This window comes from Choloepus didactylus, chromosome 14 (genome assembly GCF_015220235.1).
Source record: "Choloepus didactylus isolate mChoDid1 chromosome 14, mChoDid1.pri, whole genome shotgun sequence".
Classification (NCBI taxonomy): domain Eukaryota; kingdom Metazoa; phylum Chordata; class Mammalia; order Pilosa; family Megalonychidae; genus Choloepus; species Choloepus didactylus.
In genome coordinates, this window is record NC_051320.1 from 52,107,617 (window position 1) to 52,120,871 (window position 13,255).

Genomic DNA, 13,255 nt, shown 5'->3' on the forward strand with positions numbered 1-13,255 from the left:
GTGATCTAAATGTTTGTTGAATGAATGTCAAGTTTTTCCAGCCTTTAAGAAACCTATACAAGTGTTTTGCCTCCTGGTTTATTCAGAGGGTAATTCATGTATTATGCAGTTCCTTGAGGTTCCTGCCTGTTGTCTGCTGTCCCAAATGTGGCAGTTTTGTTCAACATTAGCACCATGTCAAATTAGGAAATGGAGGGAAGTTGAAACTCAAATCAGCCAACTTCCCTGGCAAAGGATTGGTGGAGGTAAATGAAAAGAACAGTGGACAGTTTGAGGCTAAATACAGATTTTTTTTTTTTTTTTTTTGTCATGGTGTCAGCTCACTTACCATTATTAGCATGGCTAATTAATATTTGGCTGGTTGGATTTTCTCTTACTCTCCAGGTCCGTCATCTTTCAGGTGAATTAGTCAGGCCTCATCCTCCAAGCGGATTTCTAGCCAACATCCCTGGTAACATTCCAGGGAATGGCGAGTGGCAGAACAACCGAGAATGACAAAATGGCATCTTTCTAGCTTTGCAATTTCCCCTACTCTGACAGCTTACCTTGGGACAATGCACCTGCTTGTCCATGGTTATAGAGTGAAATCACCAGATACCAAAATAGAAGAGGCCAGGTCATCAGCTTAGGTAAACAAACCAAAACCAAAACCCAAAACAGAAAATACATCTTCAGTAGCTTTCATTCCTATTATTTCATTTTACTTAGTTCTCTTTAATTCCTGCTTTCCACATATCTGCATCTTAGTCTATATTTCTGTCAATATTTTATATTTTCCTCTGAGATTCTTGAGTTAAGTTGCTAGTTCTTTTAGCAAGCAGTGAAGCTATTTGGTTGGTTAAACTATTTTATTTGCTGTGTCCCTCAGAGCACAACCTCAAACTGGTGAATCGGAAAACGCCTATTAGCCAGGGACTCTTAGGTGCTAGTCACGAGCTATACTACTAACTATTAGGTAGACTCCCAAAATTCTACAGAATTTGATTCCCATCAGTTAAAAAAAGTTCAGTTAGCAAACACACAAAAAGGCCCTTGTCATCTCCAAGTTTAGACTTGTTCCTGACTAACATTAGTGGACATCATCTTTCCTCTACTCCCTCCCCCCAAACCCCCACATTCCCCCAACTCACTCCCCACTTAATGTAGACAAGGTATTTGTAGCCAGCTCTTCTGTAAGTGCTTTCATGATTAGTGCTTTTTGCACCATCAGATTGTCCTTTGTTGCCGCATCTGTTACTGCATTTGAACACAAGATCTTGAATATTTGTTATCATATCAAAACTTGGGATTGTGTGACTCTCAAAGAGGTACCAAATACATTTAGTGTATATACCCTGAAAGCCAAATTCTCATCTGAAGAAAAATCCAACAAGAAGTCATTGAGAGTCTCATAGACACTAAGGGCCTTGGGGTATGTCTTTGATGAAGGGACAGATATATACTTTCAACAGATTTATCTGCTTTATTCATTTTATTCATTCAGCTCAAGCTGAATCAGAGAGCAGTCACCTTGCTTCATGCTAGGTGGATGCCCCAATACACAGCACTAGCTGTCAGAGCCAGCAAATGGTACATTTCCCCATTTTATTGGAATTCTAATTTATTCGATGGATTCTTAACTGTTGGGGATGATAGGGGTATGGCCTTGCCTGATGGCTTGAAAGCCGACTAGGTCCCTATGGGGGAAGAGTAAACATTTTATGGTTCTTTGTATTTTTCCCACACATTTTCCCTTGGATCTCCTATGAGAAGTTGCCCCATGTCACAAAATTCTTCAACCCATAATAATCCACCTTAAAAATATGGCTATAGTTCATTCTTCCAAAGAGCATGCTGGCCTCAGGTAGGGTGCAGGTGCCAGACCATCTTCTGAGGAAACAGAAGCATTTGATATTATAACTTCCAGCCTCCTGCTCTTTTCTTTTCATTCTCCTTTGCCTACTCTTCTATTTCTCCATTTTATCTTTTTGGCTGCCAATGCCTTAGATTTACCCAAGGACACTTGGAGCTTGGTAGTTGGCCCTTAAAACAAAGAAATAGATGTCTCCAATTTGAGGTATAACTTTCCAGTTCTATGAATTTCTTTCTTTGGGATTTATTACAGTGATAGATTACTTGGACTTTGCAACTCTCATTTAGGATATGACTATATTTTACTCTAAGACTAAGTTAAAAAAATTACCATGGCCCAGTAACTACAGATGTCTATATATGTATTTTAAAGACTATATATGTATTTTAAATACTCTTATTCAGTATAGATTGAATTTTATAGCAAAATTTATTCAAGAGATATGTACTGTATGCCCTTTATGTGCCAGCAGTGGGAATACATTGGGGAACAAGACAGAAGGGTACCTGGGTCTCCTGGAATGGGCATTCTAGGAGCAGAATGGCTTCATAATTCATTTACTTCATATGTCACAGAGGCAGATGGTGGTAGAAACCAGAAGGGAATATTCATTAGCCATGTTCTTCGGTACATCATAGACACTGAATTGAAAGAAATAAAATAACTTCATAACAAAATATTTCATATCAGTTATGCTCATTATTTTCTTCAAACTAGAAATTACTTTAGCCCTCCTTACTTTGAAGTTCTCTTAAATCTGGGTCTCTATTCAATTTCTTATCAAACTGCCCCGTTTGTAACTTTCAAACCTTGACACTTCTATGGTGAAACGGAGTCTATAAAATGCTTTAGGGGCTTAAGCTGTTTGTGAGGCAGAAATGGTATTTAAGTCCCTAATGAAATTATGAGCTTTGAAATTTGCATTTAGGGTTTACAGGAGCCTTTGTCTTTTTCTTCTTCTCCTTCTTCCTCTTCTTCTTCTTCTTCTTATTGTTATTATTATTTTGGAAGGGGAAGGAGAGTTAGGGTCAGTGTGAAAAATACATTTAATACACATTTATTAAGTGTCCTCTCCTTTAAGATACAATTTTCATGAATTGGCGATTTAGGAAATCTTCACTTTGCCTGGAAGCCTCTGTCAACTTCCTTTTTTTTTAAACCCTCAAAGCGGTTTTCTTTTTACTGCTCTAATTCTCGCTGGCAGAAAGCTAAATCTCTCTCTCGTATCTAGAGAGAGAAATGTGAACGTGAAGGAAAGGAGAAAGAGAAAAGAAAATAGAGAAGAGCGTGGAAGACGAGAAAGGAAAAGAGGGGGGTAGGGGGAGGGAGAGAAGGGAAAGAGGGGGCGAGAAATGAAGGAGCGTTGGTTTCTGGACCAGCAGACCGGGAGCAGCCACAGCGCGGAGCCGCAGACGCCCACTGGCCCTCGGAGCTGCCAATCGGGGCGTAATCCTGTAGGAATTTCTCCCGGGTTTAACTGGGAATCACACTGCCGCCTCCTCTCACCCAGACGCCCAGAGGAGCTGGGAGAAGCAGGCTCTGGAGGGAGGGAGGGAGGGAGGGAGGGGGAGGAAAGAGGAGGAGGAGGAGGACTCCGGAGGGAGGCGGCGGTGGAAGGAGGAGGAGGAGGAGGGGCGCAGCCGCGGAGCCACTAGCCCAGCTACGACGCGCTTCTCTCCAGATACTCCGGGAGCTCCAGCCCGGCGGACCGCGCGCCCCAACGGCACCGCCCCTAAACTTCAGCTCCATCCTTATTTCAAGCCTTCTAATTTATTCCTTAAAATCAGAAACTAAGGCGTGATACGGGGAAGGAGTCCGCGGAGGAATAAAACAACAGCAGAGAAAGAGCTCCAGAAAACCTCCCGAGAGCAACAACTCCTCGTCGGGAGTCCAGAAACCAACAAGTGAGAAGGCGCCGCGTTCCCGGGGCGCAGCCGCGGGCGGCAGGAGCAGGCGCAGGAGGAGGCAGCGAGCACCCCTGAGCCCCGAGCCGTGGCCGCTGTCGCTGTCGCTGCTGCTCGGCTCCGGATCCCTCTTTGCGAGCCGCGTGGGGCGCTGGGCAGGAGGCTTCATTTCACCCTCATTGCAAGCGGAGGCTGGGAACAACCGATCACCAAGGAATATGCGGCGCGCGTGGATCCTGCTCACCTTGGGCTTGGTGGCCTGCGTGTCGGCGGAGTCGGTGAGTGGGCCAGCTAGGATCGTGCGTACGGTTCAAGGTGTTTGGGGTCGCGAGGGGAGCCCGCGGCGCTCACGGGGAATCGGGGAGCGTCACCTGAGGGATCACATCCCCAGACGTTTCACTGGTCCCCGAGGAGCTGCTGGGACAAATGCGCTGGCTTCTCCACCCCTTTCCCCCTTCCCTTCCCTTGCAGAAAAGCGCCGTTCGCTTGAGTTGCTGCGACGCCCCCCGGGATGGGGGCGCGAGAGTCGCAGTTTTGTCCAACTGCAGAGGTTACTGAAGTCACTCCCAACTTCTTCGCTCTCAGGGTGTCTTGCTGCGTGGCCTAGGAAGGATCGAGGGGGGTGGCCGGAGACTTGAGCCCGAGCAGAACTCCCGAGGGAACAGGACACTTCTGCGCGCTCTCCGAGACCCAGGGATGAGCTGAAACTTGGAGGCCCCTTCCTCCGCATACCATTTCTCCACGCTACCTTTCCCGCTATACAGAATGCAAGTTCTGGGGAGATGGGCCCCAGATTTAAGAAACCTGCGATTACCCTGAGAGGAAAGTTTGCAAAAGTTCTTTTGTTTGATTTTCCCTCTGGCTGGGGCGAGGTAGCGGCCAGGACGTGGAAACTGCCCGCCGAGGCGCGGTCGGCGGTCCCGCAGGAGAACGCGGGGGTGCGCGGTACGCACGGGTTAGTGCCCGGGTGCCGGCCTCTGGAGTCCATTGGCGACCTCCCTCCCCCTTTGCGGGCGGAGGGCCGCCCGCGGGGCCTTCGTGGCTGGAAGACATTTTAATGCCACTTGCACCGGAGTGCAGTATGTAGGGACCGGACGGGGTGCTTGTGAACTGCGCTCGGCCTTTGGGTCCTTTCTCCGCCAGCGGAGGGAACCCCGCCGGCCACATTCGCCCTCTCCGGCCTTAACCGGCCCGCCTTGCGGGCAGCGAATCTCCTCCCGGCCCCGGTAAAGGGAAGTTGATTTTTCCTCGGTTTGGGTTGCATTTCTGGGGCCGTAGCTTGTTTCCTTAATGCCCAATGAGCGCCCTCTAAAGGGAACTGCCCCCCAGGCTTCTCCTTGTTCGGCGACCCTACCTGTGCGCCCCGAGCTCACGCCAGCCAAGTGGAAGCCCAAGCGCCGGGATTCCGCCTGCGGCCTCGGTGTAGTTTGGGGGCTAGGCTAGGAAGTGCGGCTTCTTCTACCTCTCCTAGCCGTCAGTGTTCCTTCCCTTTGCCTCTTAATAATTTGTTCATTTCTAATTAACTGAACTGTTTCTTCCAAGAAAAATTACGTTCACTGTAAAGTTGTTTTGTGATTTTCACCCCCTTGCCATTGGGGGTCTTACTTTTCCCCACTCCCCCTTTTTGAGGTGAGCCAGTTTAGGATTGGGAAGCTTTTGGGTAGTGGATGGGCATTTTTAATCTGTGTGGGAGTGTGTGCGTACTAGCAGATCCCCAAACCTTATCCAGGGTTAGAGAGCATCTAGAATTGTAAGTAATAAAGAATAGATGAGTTATTTGGGTGTTCAGGCTGTAAAACAGAGCGCTGAGCCTTATAAATTATTTCTCTTGGCAAATGATGGTTTAATCCTTTGGGGTTAGTAATCTCCCAGCTAGTCATGAACTTTGACTCATTGTACACAAAAAGGGACAGATTCTCTGTTTATTTCAGATAAACGTTATTGCTCATCTTGTTGCAAAACAGAGCAAAAGGGAACACTTCATCTCAGGGTTTTCAAGGGAGGCTGCCTAAAAAGCTGTACAGAGTTAAGAGGACCTTTTTTTTTTTTCGGAGTCCTGTTCAGTGGGTTTCAGTGATTTGTTTAGGAGATGTTCCTGTTTTGGGATTCTAGGGAAAGAATGTCTCTTATCTTCTGCCGGTCTGGGCTTTTGCATAAATGTGACAGTGCTCCTTGCAGGAAGCTTTTTGGCTAAACTGTGTCTGTCCTCCTCCAGTTGACACCCTTCCCCTGAAATCTGTATCTTTGGGGTTATAATATTTATCAGTATGGTCTGTTTGTTCTGGTCAGAATTGAATGCTTTTGGTGTCAGTTGCTTTACTGTGGAAGATTCTGTTTTCAGTAATTGGAATACCATCCAAAAGGGTGATTAGATATTTTTTTAAATGTCAACTTAGAGGTGATAGCAGAGAATCTTTGTTGGGCAGTGAGTCAGTCTTTTCTTCCAGAAGCTTTTTCAAAGCCCGGAGTGGCAAATAGTCCATTTAAATTACCTTTCATACCTATGTGTTTCATGTATTGCAACAGAAATAAACATGGAGTTGAAAGAGTTCATTTAAAAGAATGTAGCCATTGTAGTACTTCTCATTTTAACTTGAAAACTGTTTTCTGGGATTTTTAAGTAGTGATCATCAGAGCCTAAAACGTCTTTTTAAAAGGAAGAAATGGAAAAAGTCTGCCATTAGTGAAGTCTTGAATTTTATACTTAACTTGGGCGGGGGGGTGGGGGTGGGTGGGGGGGGGTGAGGGATGGGGGAAGGAGAAGAGGTTCTTAAGAACTAAGCCTCAAGACTGTGAAAAGGAACTGGCGGCTCTTCCTTTGTGGACACTAGAACACAGCAGCCAGTGCTTAGCCAGGGAAAGCATGTTCATGGTGATGCATTCATACTTTCCACCGGCAGATTAGGACTTTCACTGCTGAAACACTGTGCAAGGGGAAAGACTGACTGAGTGTGGCGGTAGTGATATGCTGCTGTTTTTCTACCCAGTTTTTTTTCTTTTTTAATGACTGTTTTTCTTTAGAAGTAATATATTGCAAACTGCTATAAACACATAATTTGAACTAGAAATATTTTTAAGAAAAAGGAAGTGTTTTTAACTAGTGGAATTTTATACGTATGTTTGAATGTCTGTAAATTAAAAGAAACTGTCAAGTCATTTAGACCCAGTGTGTCATGAAAGGCTGTCTTTGGAAAGTTTGCATTAGAAAGGAAAATAAAAATTGAAATCATACAGCAGCCTTTTGCCATTCTTTAAAAAATATATTTTGGCTGTTCTAGGAATGAAACCAATTAGTTTTGCTAGAGAATTTAATAGAAACAAGGATTCTTTCTCTGTTGGTTGGCTATTAGAAGTACGTAGTCGTCATTTAAGAAAGATCTTAAAAGATCAGGCTTGCGGAAGGTGGGTGTCCAAGAAGGAATTTGAGCATGTCCCCCATCTCACACTTCTGGGACTTGAAATAGCAAGTTTTGATGGTGCTCACCATTTGAATGGCAGCCTGGTGGGGACTGTGCAACATGATCACTTGCATGGCGCCTTGGATAATCATTATTTTGGCAAGGGTTTCAAAAGATCATCTATTTTTTTCCCTGGGCAGAACTACTTTTAAACTTTGCCAGAAAACCACCAAATTGTGCATGTGTTTGTGTGTGTATGAGAGAGAAAGAGAGAGATACAAATTATCAAGTCTCCAAAAGCCTCCAGAGCTGAATGGCCAGCTGGAAGCCAGGCTGAAATCTCTTTAGGTTGGCAAGGCCCCCAAGGCTTAGCCAGCTGTACTGAGCCCAACCCTCTCTGTCATTATTTTTATAGGGAGTAGGGTCAAGCCAGGGTGCTAGTGCCTGTCTGCTGGCAGTGGTCCAAGAGGTTCCATGAGGAATGCCATCTGAGTTTAGATTCTCACTAGATTGTCCCTCCTCTGTTACCAAAAAATCAAACTAAAGGATCTTGCCTGTCACTTTTTTCTTCCCAAGGAAGAAGGCCTGCCATTCACACCACTGTTAGCAGTACATTCCGGTGTCTCAAAATCACATAATTCTTTCATGGACAAGAAGCCAAAATAAAGTTTTGTCCATTGTAGTGCATTATTTCCAGTACTTCTCATTTTAACTTGAAAACTGTTTCCTGGGATTTTTAAGTAGTGATCGTCAGAGCTTAAAACTTCTCTTTAAAAGGAAGAAAGGGAAAATCTGCCATTAGTGAAGTCTTGAGTTTTATACTTAACTTGGGCGAGGGGGTGGGGAGGGTGGGGTTTAGGAATTAAGTCTCAAGGCTCTCTGTGAGAGCCTTTGCTGAAAACTAGCTACTCCTATTTAATTCTTTTGGTCAGCTGTGCCAGTATTATCACTTTAATTCTAGTCCTTGGGCAATAATATTAAAGAAATCCTTGACTCATTCCTTTTTGTCTATTTCCATGTTCAGTTCATCTTCAAATCTGTCCATTCATTTCACAAATATTTATTCAGCACCTCCTAGGTGCTTGGGATATAGCAGTGAGTGAACCAGGCACCCCACACCCCCACCCCCACCTTCTTGGGGCTTTCGTGCCAGTGATCCATACTGTTTTCTCTTCTTTTTTGCTTTTTCTTTCTTGGAATTGTGCCATTTCATGCCTTTATTATATCAGCAGCCTTGCAGTTGTCCTACCTGGACCCAGATGCTTGCTTGCTGTTTGGTTTATCCTCTGCTTCTTTGGCCATGTCCCCCATGGGCCAGAAATCTTCCCTGTTTCCTTGTTATCGTGGTGTGGAGTCTAAACGCCTCTGCCAGATTTATAAGATGCCCCATAATAGGGTTGCCTCCTAGTTATCCCCATTTCATCACTCTCCATCATGTCTGGCTGCTGGCTCTGGCTGACTGGTCTCACTATTGTGAACACTGGATATAGCCGCCCCTTCAGTATTTCTCCTTTTAAATTCTATTGATTCAAATCCGAGTTTCACATAGATTCTCATGACTGATGCAGCCTTTGTTTTGATTATTCTGTAAATACTAAGATTGATGATCAGAATCACCTAGTAAGTATGTAAAAAGTACAGATCTCAAAGATTCACTTAGATCTATGCAATCAGAAGCATGGGTGGGTGGGGATGGTGGGGTGGCATGTTGATCTGTATTTTTAAAAGCATTTCAGATACTTCTCATGAATCAGCTACATTTGGGAAGCACTGATCTAGATCACACACCTTAACCCTTAATTACCTGCTATTTTGTATTACTACTAGGGTTCCCACAGTAGCTATGTGACCCTGGGAACCAGAGTAGAGCATAAAGAACTTGGCCTTGGGTGGTGGACAAGTCTATGTTAAATGCTGGCACTTTGCCACTTACTACATGCTGGACCATTGAACTCTATGTCACTTAAAAACTGTATGCATATTTGTGTGTAAATTGGACCTAAGAGTGCCTTTGTAACCTAACTGTGGTGAGGGTAAAATGGTGGAACATATGAATAGTATTTGTGGTACACAAGGTGCTAAGTAGTTTTGTTTGTTTGTTTTTCCCCTTCCTTCTCGTGGCCTCTGTTTTCTTGGCTATGAAATGAGGGTTCTGGATAAGATGTTCTTTAAGGGCTCTCACTCCTCTAACTTTTGTAGAGAGGTGAGTTTTGTCTCCCATCAAGATTGGAGCTATCTGAGAGGAGGGGCCATGTTTTCACACCTTTGACTTTGACAGCCCCCCAACCCCCACCCCATGCAATACTGAGCTCATATTGGGAGCTCACTGGACACCTGTTGATGCTCTGCATCTGAGTGCAGGTGCCCAGGTTCCTGGTTCCAGGACAGTTAGTCTGGGATCGGCCGAGACTGCATGTGGAAGCTTGGTTTTGCTTTGGGCACTGGAGCAGTGTGGCATGGGGTCAACTGAATATAACACCCCGACCCCCACCCCTGAGGGCAAATCTGGCTGGTTTGCCAGCTTATCCTTTCCTAGACCTCAGTTTCATCAACATTGCATTGTTGGTGCAAGGAATAACCAAGACATTGGTATAAAGTCCTGTCTTGGCATTGGAGTATGTTAATGCTGTCCTCCAGTTTGCTTTGGCTGGATTGAGATGCTAGCATATTGGAAGGGTAGAATCAGGTGTGTCTGACATGCTGGCATTTGGCTGGTCATCTGAAATGAGGTGACCAGGGTGGTGAGTGAATATTGGGGAGATGGGGGAAGAGAAAGGGGACGTTTTTATTGTTTAAGGGTAGAGAAATGCATGAAATTTACTCCTTTTAGCAGTTTGAGCTTCAGATCCTGCTACTAAAAATCTCAATTGTATTTTTTAAAATTCAGTTTCATTGAGATATATTCACCAACCATACAGTCATCCACAGTGTACAATCGGTTGTTCACAGTACCATTATATAGTTGTGCATTCATCACCACGATCAATTTTTGAACATTTTCATTACCACACACAAAAAAGAATAACAATAAAAGTTAAAGTAAAAAAGAACACCCAAAACATCCCATACCCCCCATCCCTCTCTATTATTCATTTACTTTTTGTCCTCATTTTTCTACTCATCTGTCCATACACTGGATATAAGGAGTGTGAACCACAATGTTTTCACAATCCCAGGGTAAGACAGTGTAAGCTACATAATTATACAGTCATCTTCAACAGTAAAGATTACTGGGTTGCAGTTCAACAGTTTCAGGTATTTCCTTCTAGCTATTCCAGTACACTAAAAACTGAAAACAGATATCTATTTAATGCATAAGAACAATGTCCAGAATGACCTCTCAACTCCATCTGAAGTCTCTCAGCCACTGAAACTTTATTTTGTTTCATTTCTCTTCCTTTTTTTGGTCAGGAAGGCTTTCTCAATCCTATGATGCCAGGGCCAAGCTCATCCCCACAAATCATATCCCACGTTGCCAGGGAGATATGCACCCATGGGAGTCATGTCTCACATAGGGGAGAAGGCAGTGAGTTTACCTGCAGAGTTGGTTTAGAGAGAGAGGCCGCATCTGAGCAACAAAAGAGGTTCTCTGGGGCAACTCTTAGGCACAATTTTAAGTAGGCTTAGCCTCTCCCTTGCAGTAACAAACTTCATAAGTGCAAGCCCAAGATCGAGGACTTGGCCTTCTAAATTGGTAATCCCCAATGCTTGTGAGAATATCATTAACTCCTCAGATGGGGAAGTTAGATATTTCCACATTTCCCCCCTCAAGGGAGCTTTGCAAATACATTTTTATTCTCTGCCCAAATTACTCTGGGATGTATTGGGGCTTCACACTAACCTAAACAAACCAACCAGATTTCACTCCCTATTCAAAGTTCAGTGTAATTTTGATGTTTGAATAACCTGACCATACAAGTTAAATTACATAGTGTGTTAACAAAAAATACAGAATTTGCACCTAATAAACATCTCTTCCTTTGGTCTCACATAGAAGTTGAAGTTTTATAAACACAGTCAATATTGTCCTTTACCCTTCAGTCTGATTTACTTTAGTCCTAACCAAGTCCATTTCGTTCATATCTCTAATTGAAGTCTGATCTCTTTTTTCAGACTCCTTAACATTTGCTGTATAAGGTAATGCTGACATTCATAGCTGCCAAACTCTGGCTCTGAGTCTTAGGTGTCACACAGATACCAGAAGTTCCAGGGTCCAACCAGGTTATACACAAAGAGCTCAGTATCTCAGAATTTTGAAATAGCCATTACAGCTCAGGGAATAGATGTAACTGCTATAACAGCTTACAATCCAGGAACCTTTACAGTAAGACTTCCCCTGATAACCTGTGCTCTCAGGTTCAATTCTCAGAGTTTGTACATTATAGTTAGTCCGTATTAGTGAGGCATTGTAATGTTTTTCTTTTCATTTCTGGGTTATTTCACTCAACATACTAAGAAATCCACACTTAGTCTAATTGAGCTTCCCTTGTATGTGATGGATTGCTTTTCTCTTGTTGCTTTCAGAACTCTTTCTTTGTCTTTGACATTTGACAATCTGATTAGTAAGTGTCTTGGAGTGGGTCTATTTAGATCAGTTCTGTTCGGGGTATGCTGCGCTTCTTGGACCTGTAATTTTATGTCTTCCGTGAGATTTGGGAAATTTTCATTGATTATTTCCTCTATTATTCTTTTTGCTCCCTTTCCCTTCTCTTCTCTTTCTGAGACACCTATAACATGTATATTCATGCACTTCATGTTGTCATTTAGTTTCCTGAGCCCTTCTTCATATTTTTCCATTCTTTTCCATATCTGGTCTTTTGTGTGTAGGATTTCAGATGTCTTGTCCTCTAATTCGGTAATCCTTTCTCCTGCCTCTCCAAGTCTGTTGTTGTATGTCTCCATTGTGTTTTTCATCTCTTGTATTGTGCCTTTCATTCCCATAAGTTCCCATAAGTTCTGCCATTTGTTTTTTCAAGCTTACAAATTCTTCCTTAGGTTCACCCAGTGTCTTCTTTATATCCTTCATCTCTTTTGTCACATTTTCTTTTAACTTGGTGATTTGATTTAGAAGATATGTTTGAACATCTTTAATTAGTTGTTTCAACTCTTGAATCTCAATTGTGGTGTTAATTTGTTCCTTTGACTAGGCAATATCTTCATGTTTCCTGGTGTGGCTTATGATTTTTTGCTGTTTAGACATCTGATTTTCTTGATTAGTTTATTCTGGAGGTTGTTTTCTCTCTTTTCCCTTGGGTTTTCTTTGAGCTCTATATTTCTTTATTTCTCTCACTGGCCTTTTGTCAGATTGTCTCTGCCCCCCAGTCTTACCCCCAAATTAGGTGCCTACCATGGCCTGCCACAGGGATGGGAGGTAGGCACCGGGCACCCCAGCAAGTTAGTGTGTGTGCTAATATAGATCTGCTGGCTTCCAGTGGTGCTCTGTTTTCTGCCAGTCAGTAAGACCTGGGTTTGTTTTAGAGCCTGCTTTGACAGTTGGATTGTCTGTATTTCTCAGCCAAAACTAGTCTGGGTTTATGTACAGGGCAAGTAGAACAGTTCCTGTGTTCCTAATAAAGGGTCTGAAGCATCTTTTTAAAAGGGTTTTATTCCCTTGTGCTTTCTGGACTGTCCAGCAGATGGCTCAGTTCAGTGACTTAATAATCTTCAGAGGCTGCTTTGCTCCAGTACAGGCTGTGTCTACGCAGGTGAGCTGAAACTGTGGGATTCCTATGCCCTCACTTTGCTGGCCAAATTCTGGCTCGATGTGGGGCTACGAGAATGGTAGAGTCCTCCCTCAGCATACTCAGTACTCCAGCCATCCCCAAGGAAAGGAAACGGCTGCTGGCTGCTACTTCCCTCAAGGTTGGGGGAAGGGTTTTCAGACCCAGGGCTGGAAACACAGTCTCTGTCCACATTTTCTCAGTCTCTTTGTCCTTCACTGACCTGGGCCTTGAATTGTCCTCCCATGTCCTCTGGGTCTTCAAACAGTGGGGGTATGTCTCACTGCTGTGAGAAATTTTGAAATCTGTGCCCCTGGTGGGAGGGTTCCCGTCTACAGATTCTGTGCCCTTCCCACACTGAGCCTGCGTGAGGGGGAGGGC

The 13,255-nt window shown here is 44.0% G+C and overlaps 1 protein-coding gene across 1 annotated transcript in view; it reads left to right on the forward strand.

The window, feature by feature from the left end:
* The first annotated feature begins 3,522 nt into the window (after window positions 1-3,522).
* The window catches only part of SDC2 (syndecan 2), a 114,452-nt gene continuing 104,719 nt past the window's right edge, over window positions 3,523-13,255 (forward strand). Inside the window, exon 1 of the mRNA XM_037802915.1 lies at window positions 3,523-4,034. Within this exon, the coding sequence (XP_037658843.1) occupies window positions 3,975-4,034 (60 nt within the window). The 5' untranslated portion in view covers window positions 3,523-3,974. The remainder of the gene's footprint in view (window positions 4,035-13,255) is intronic.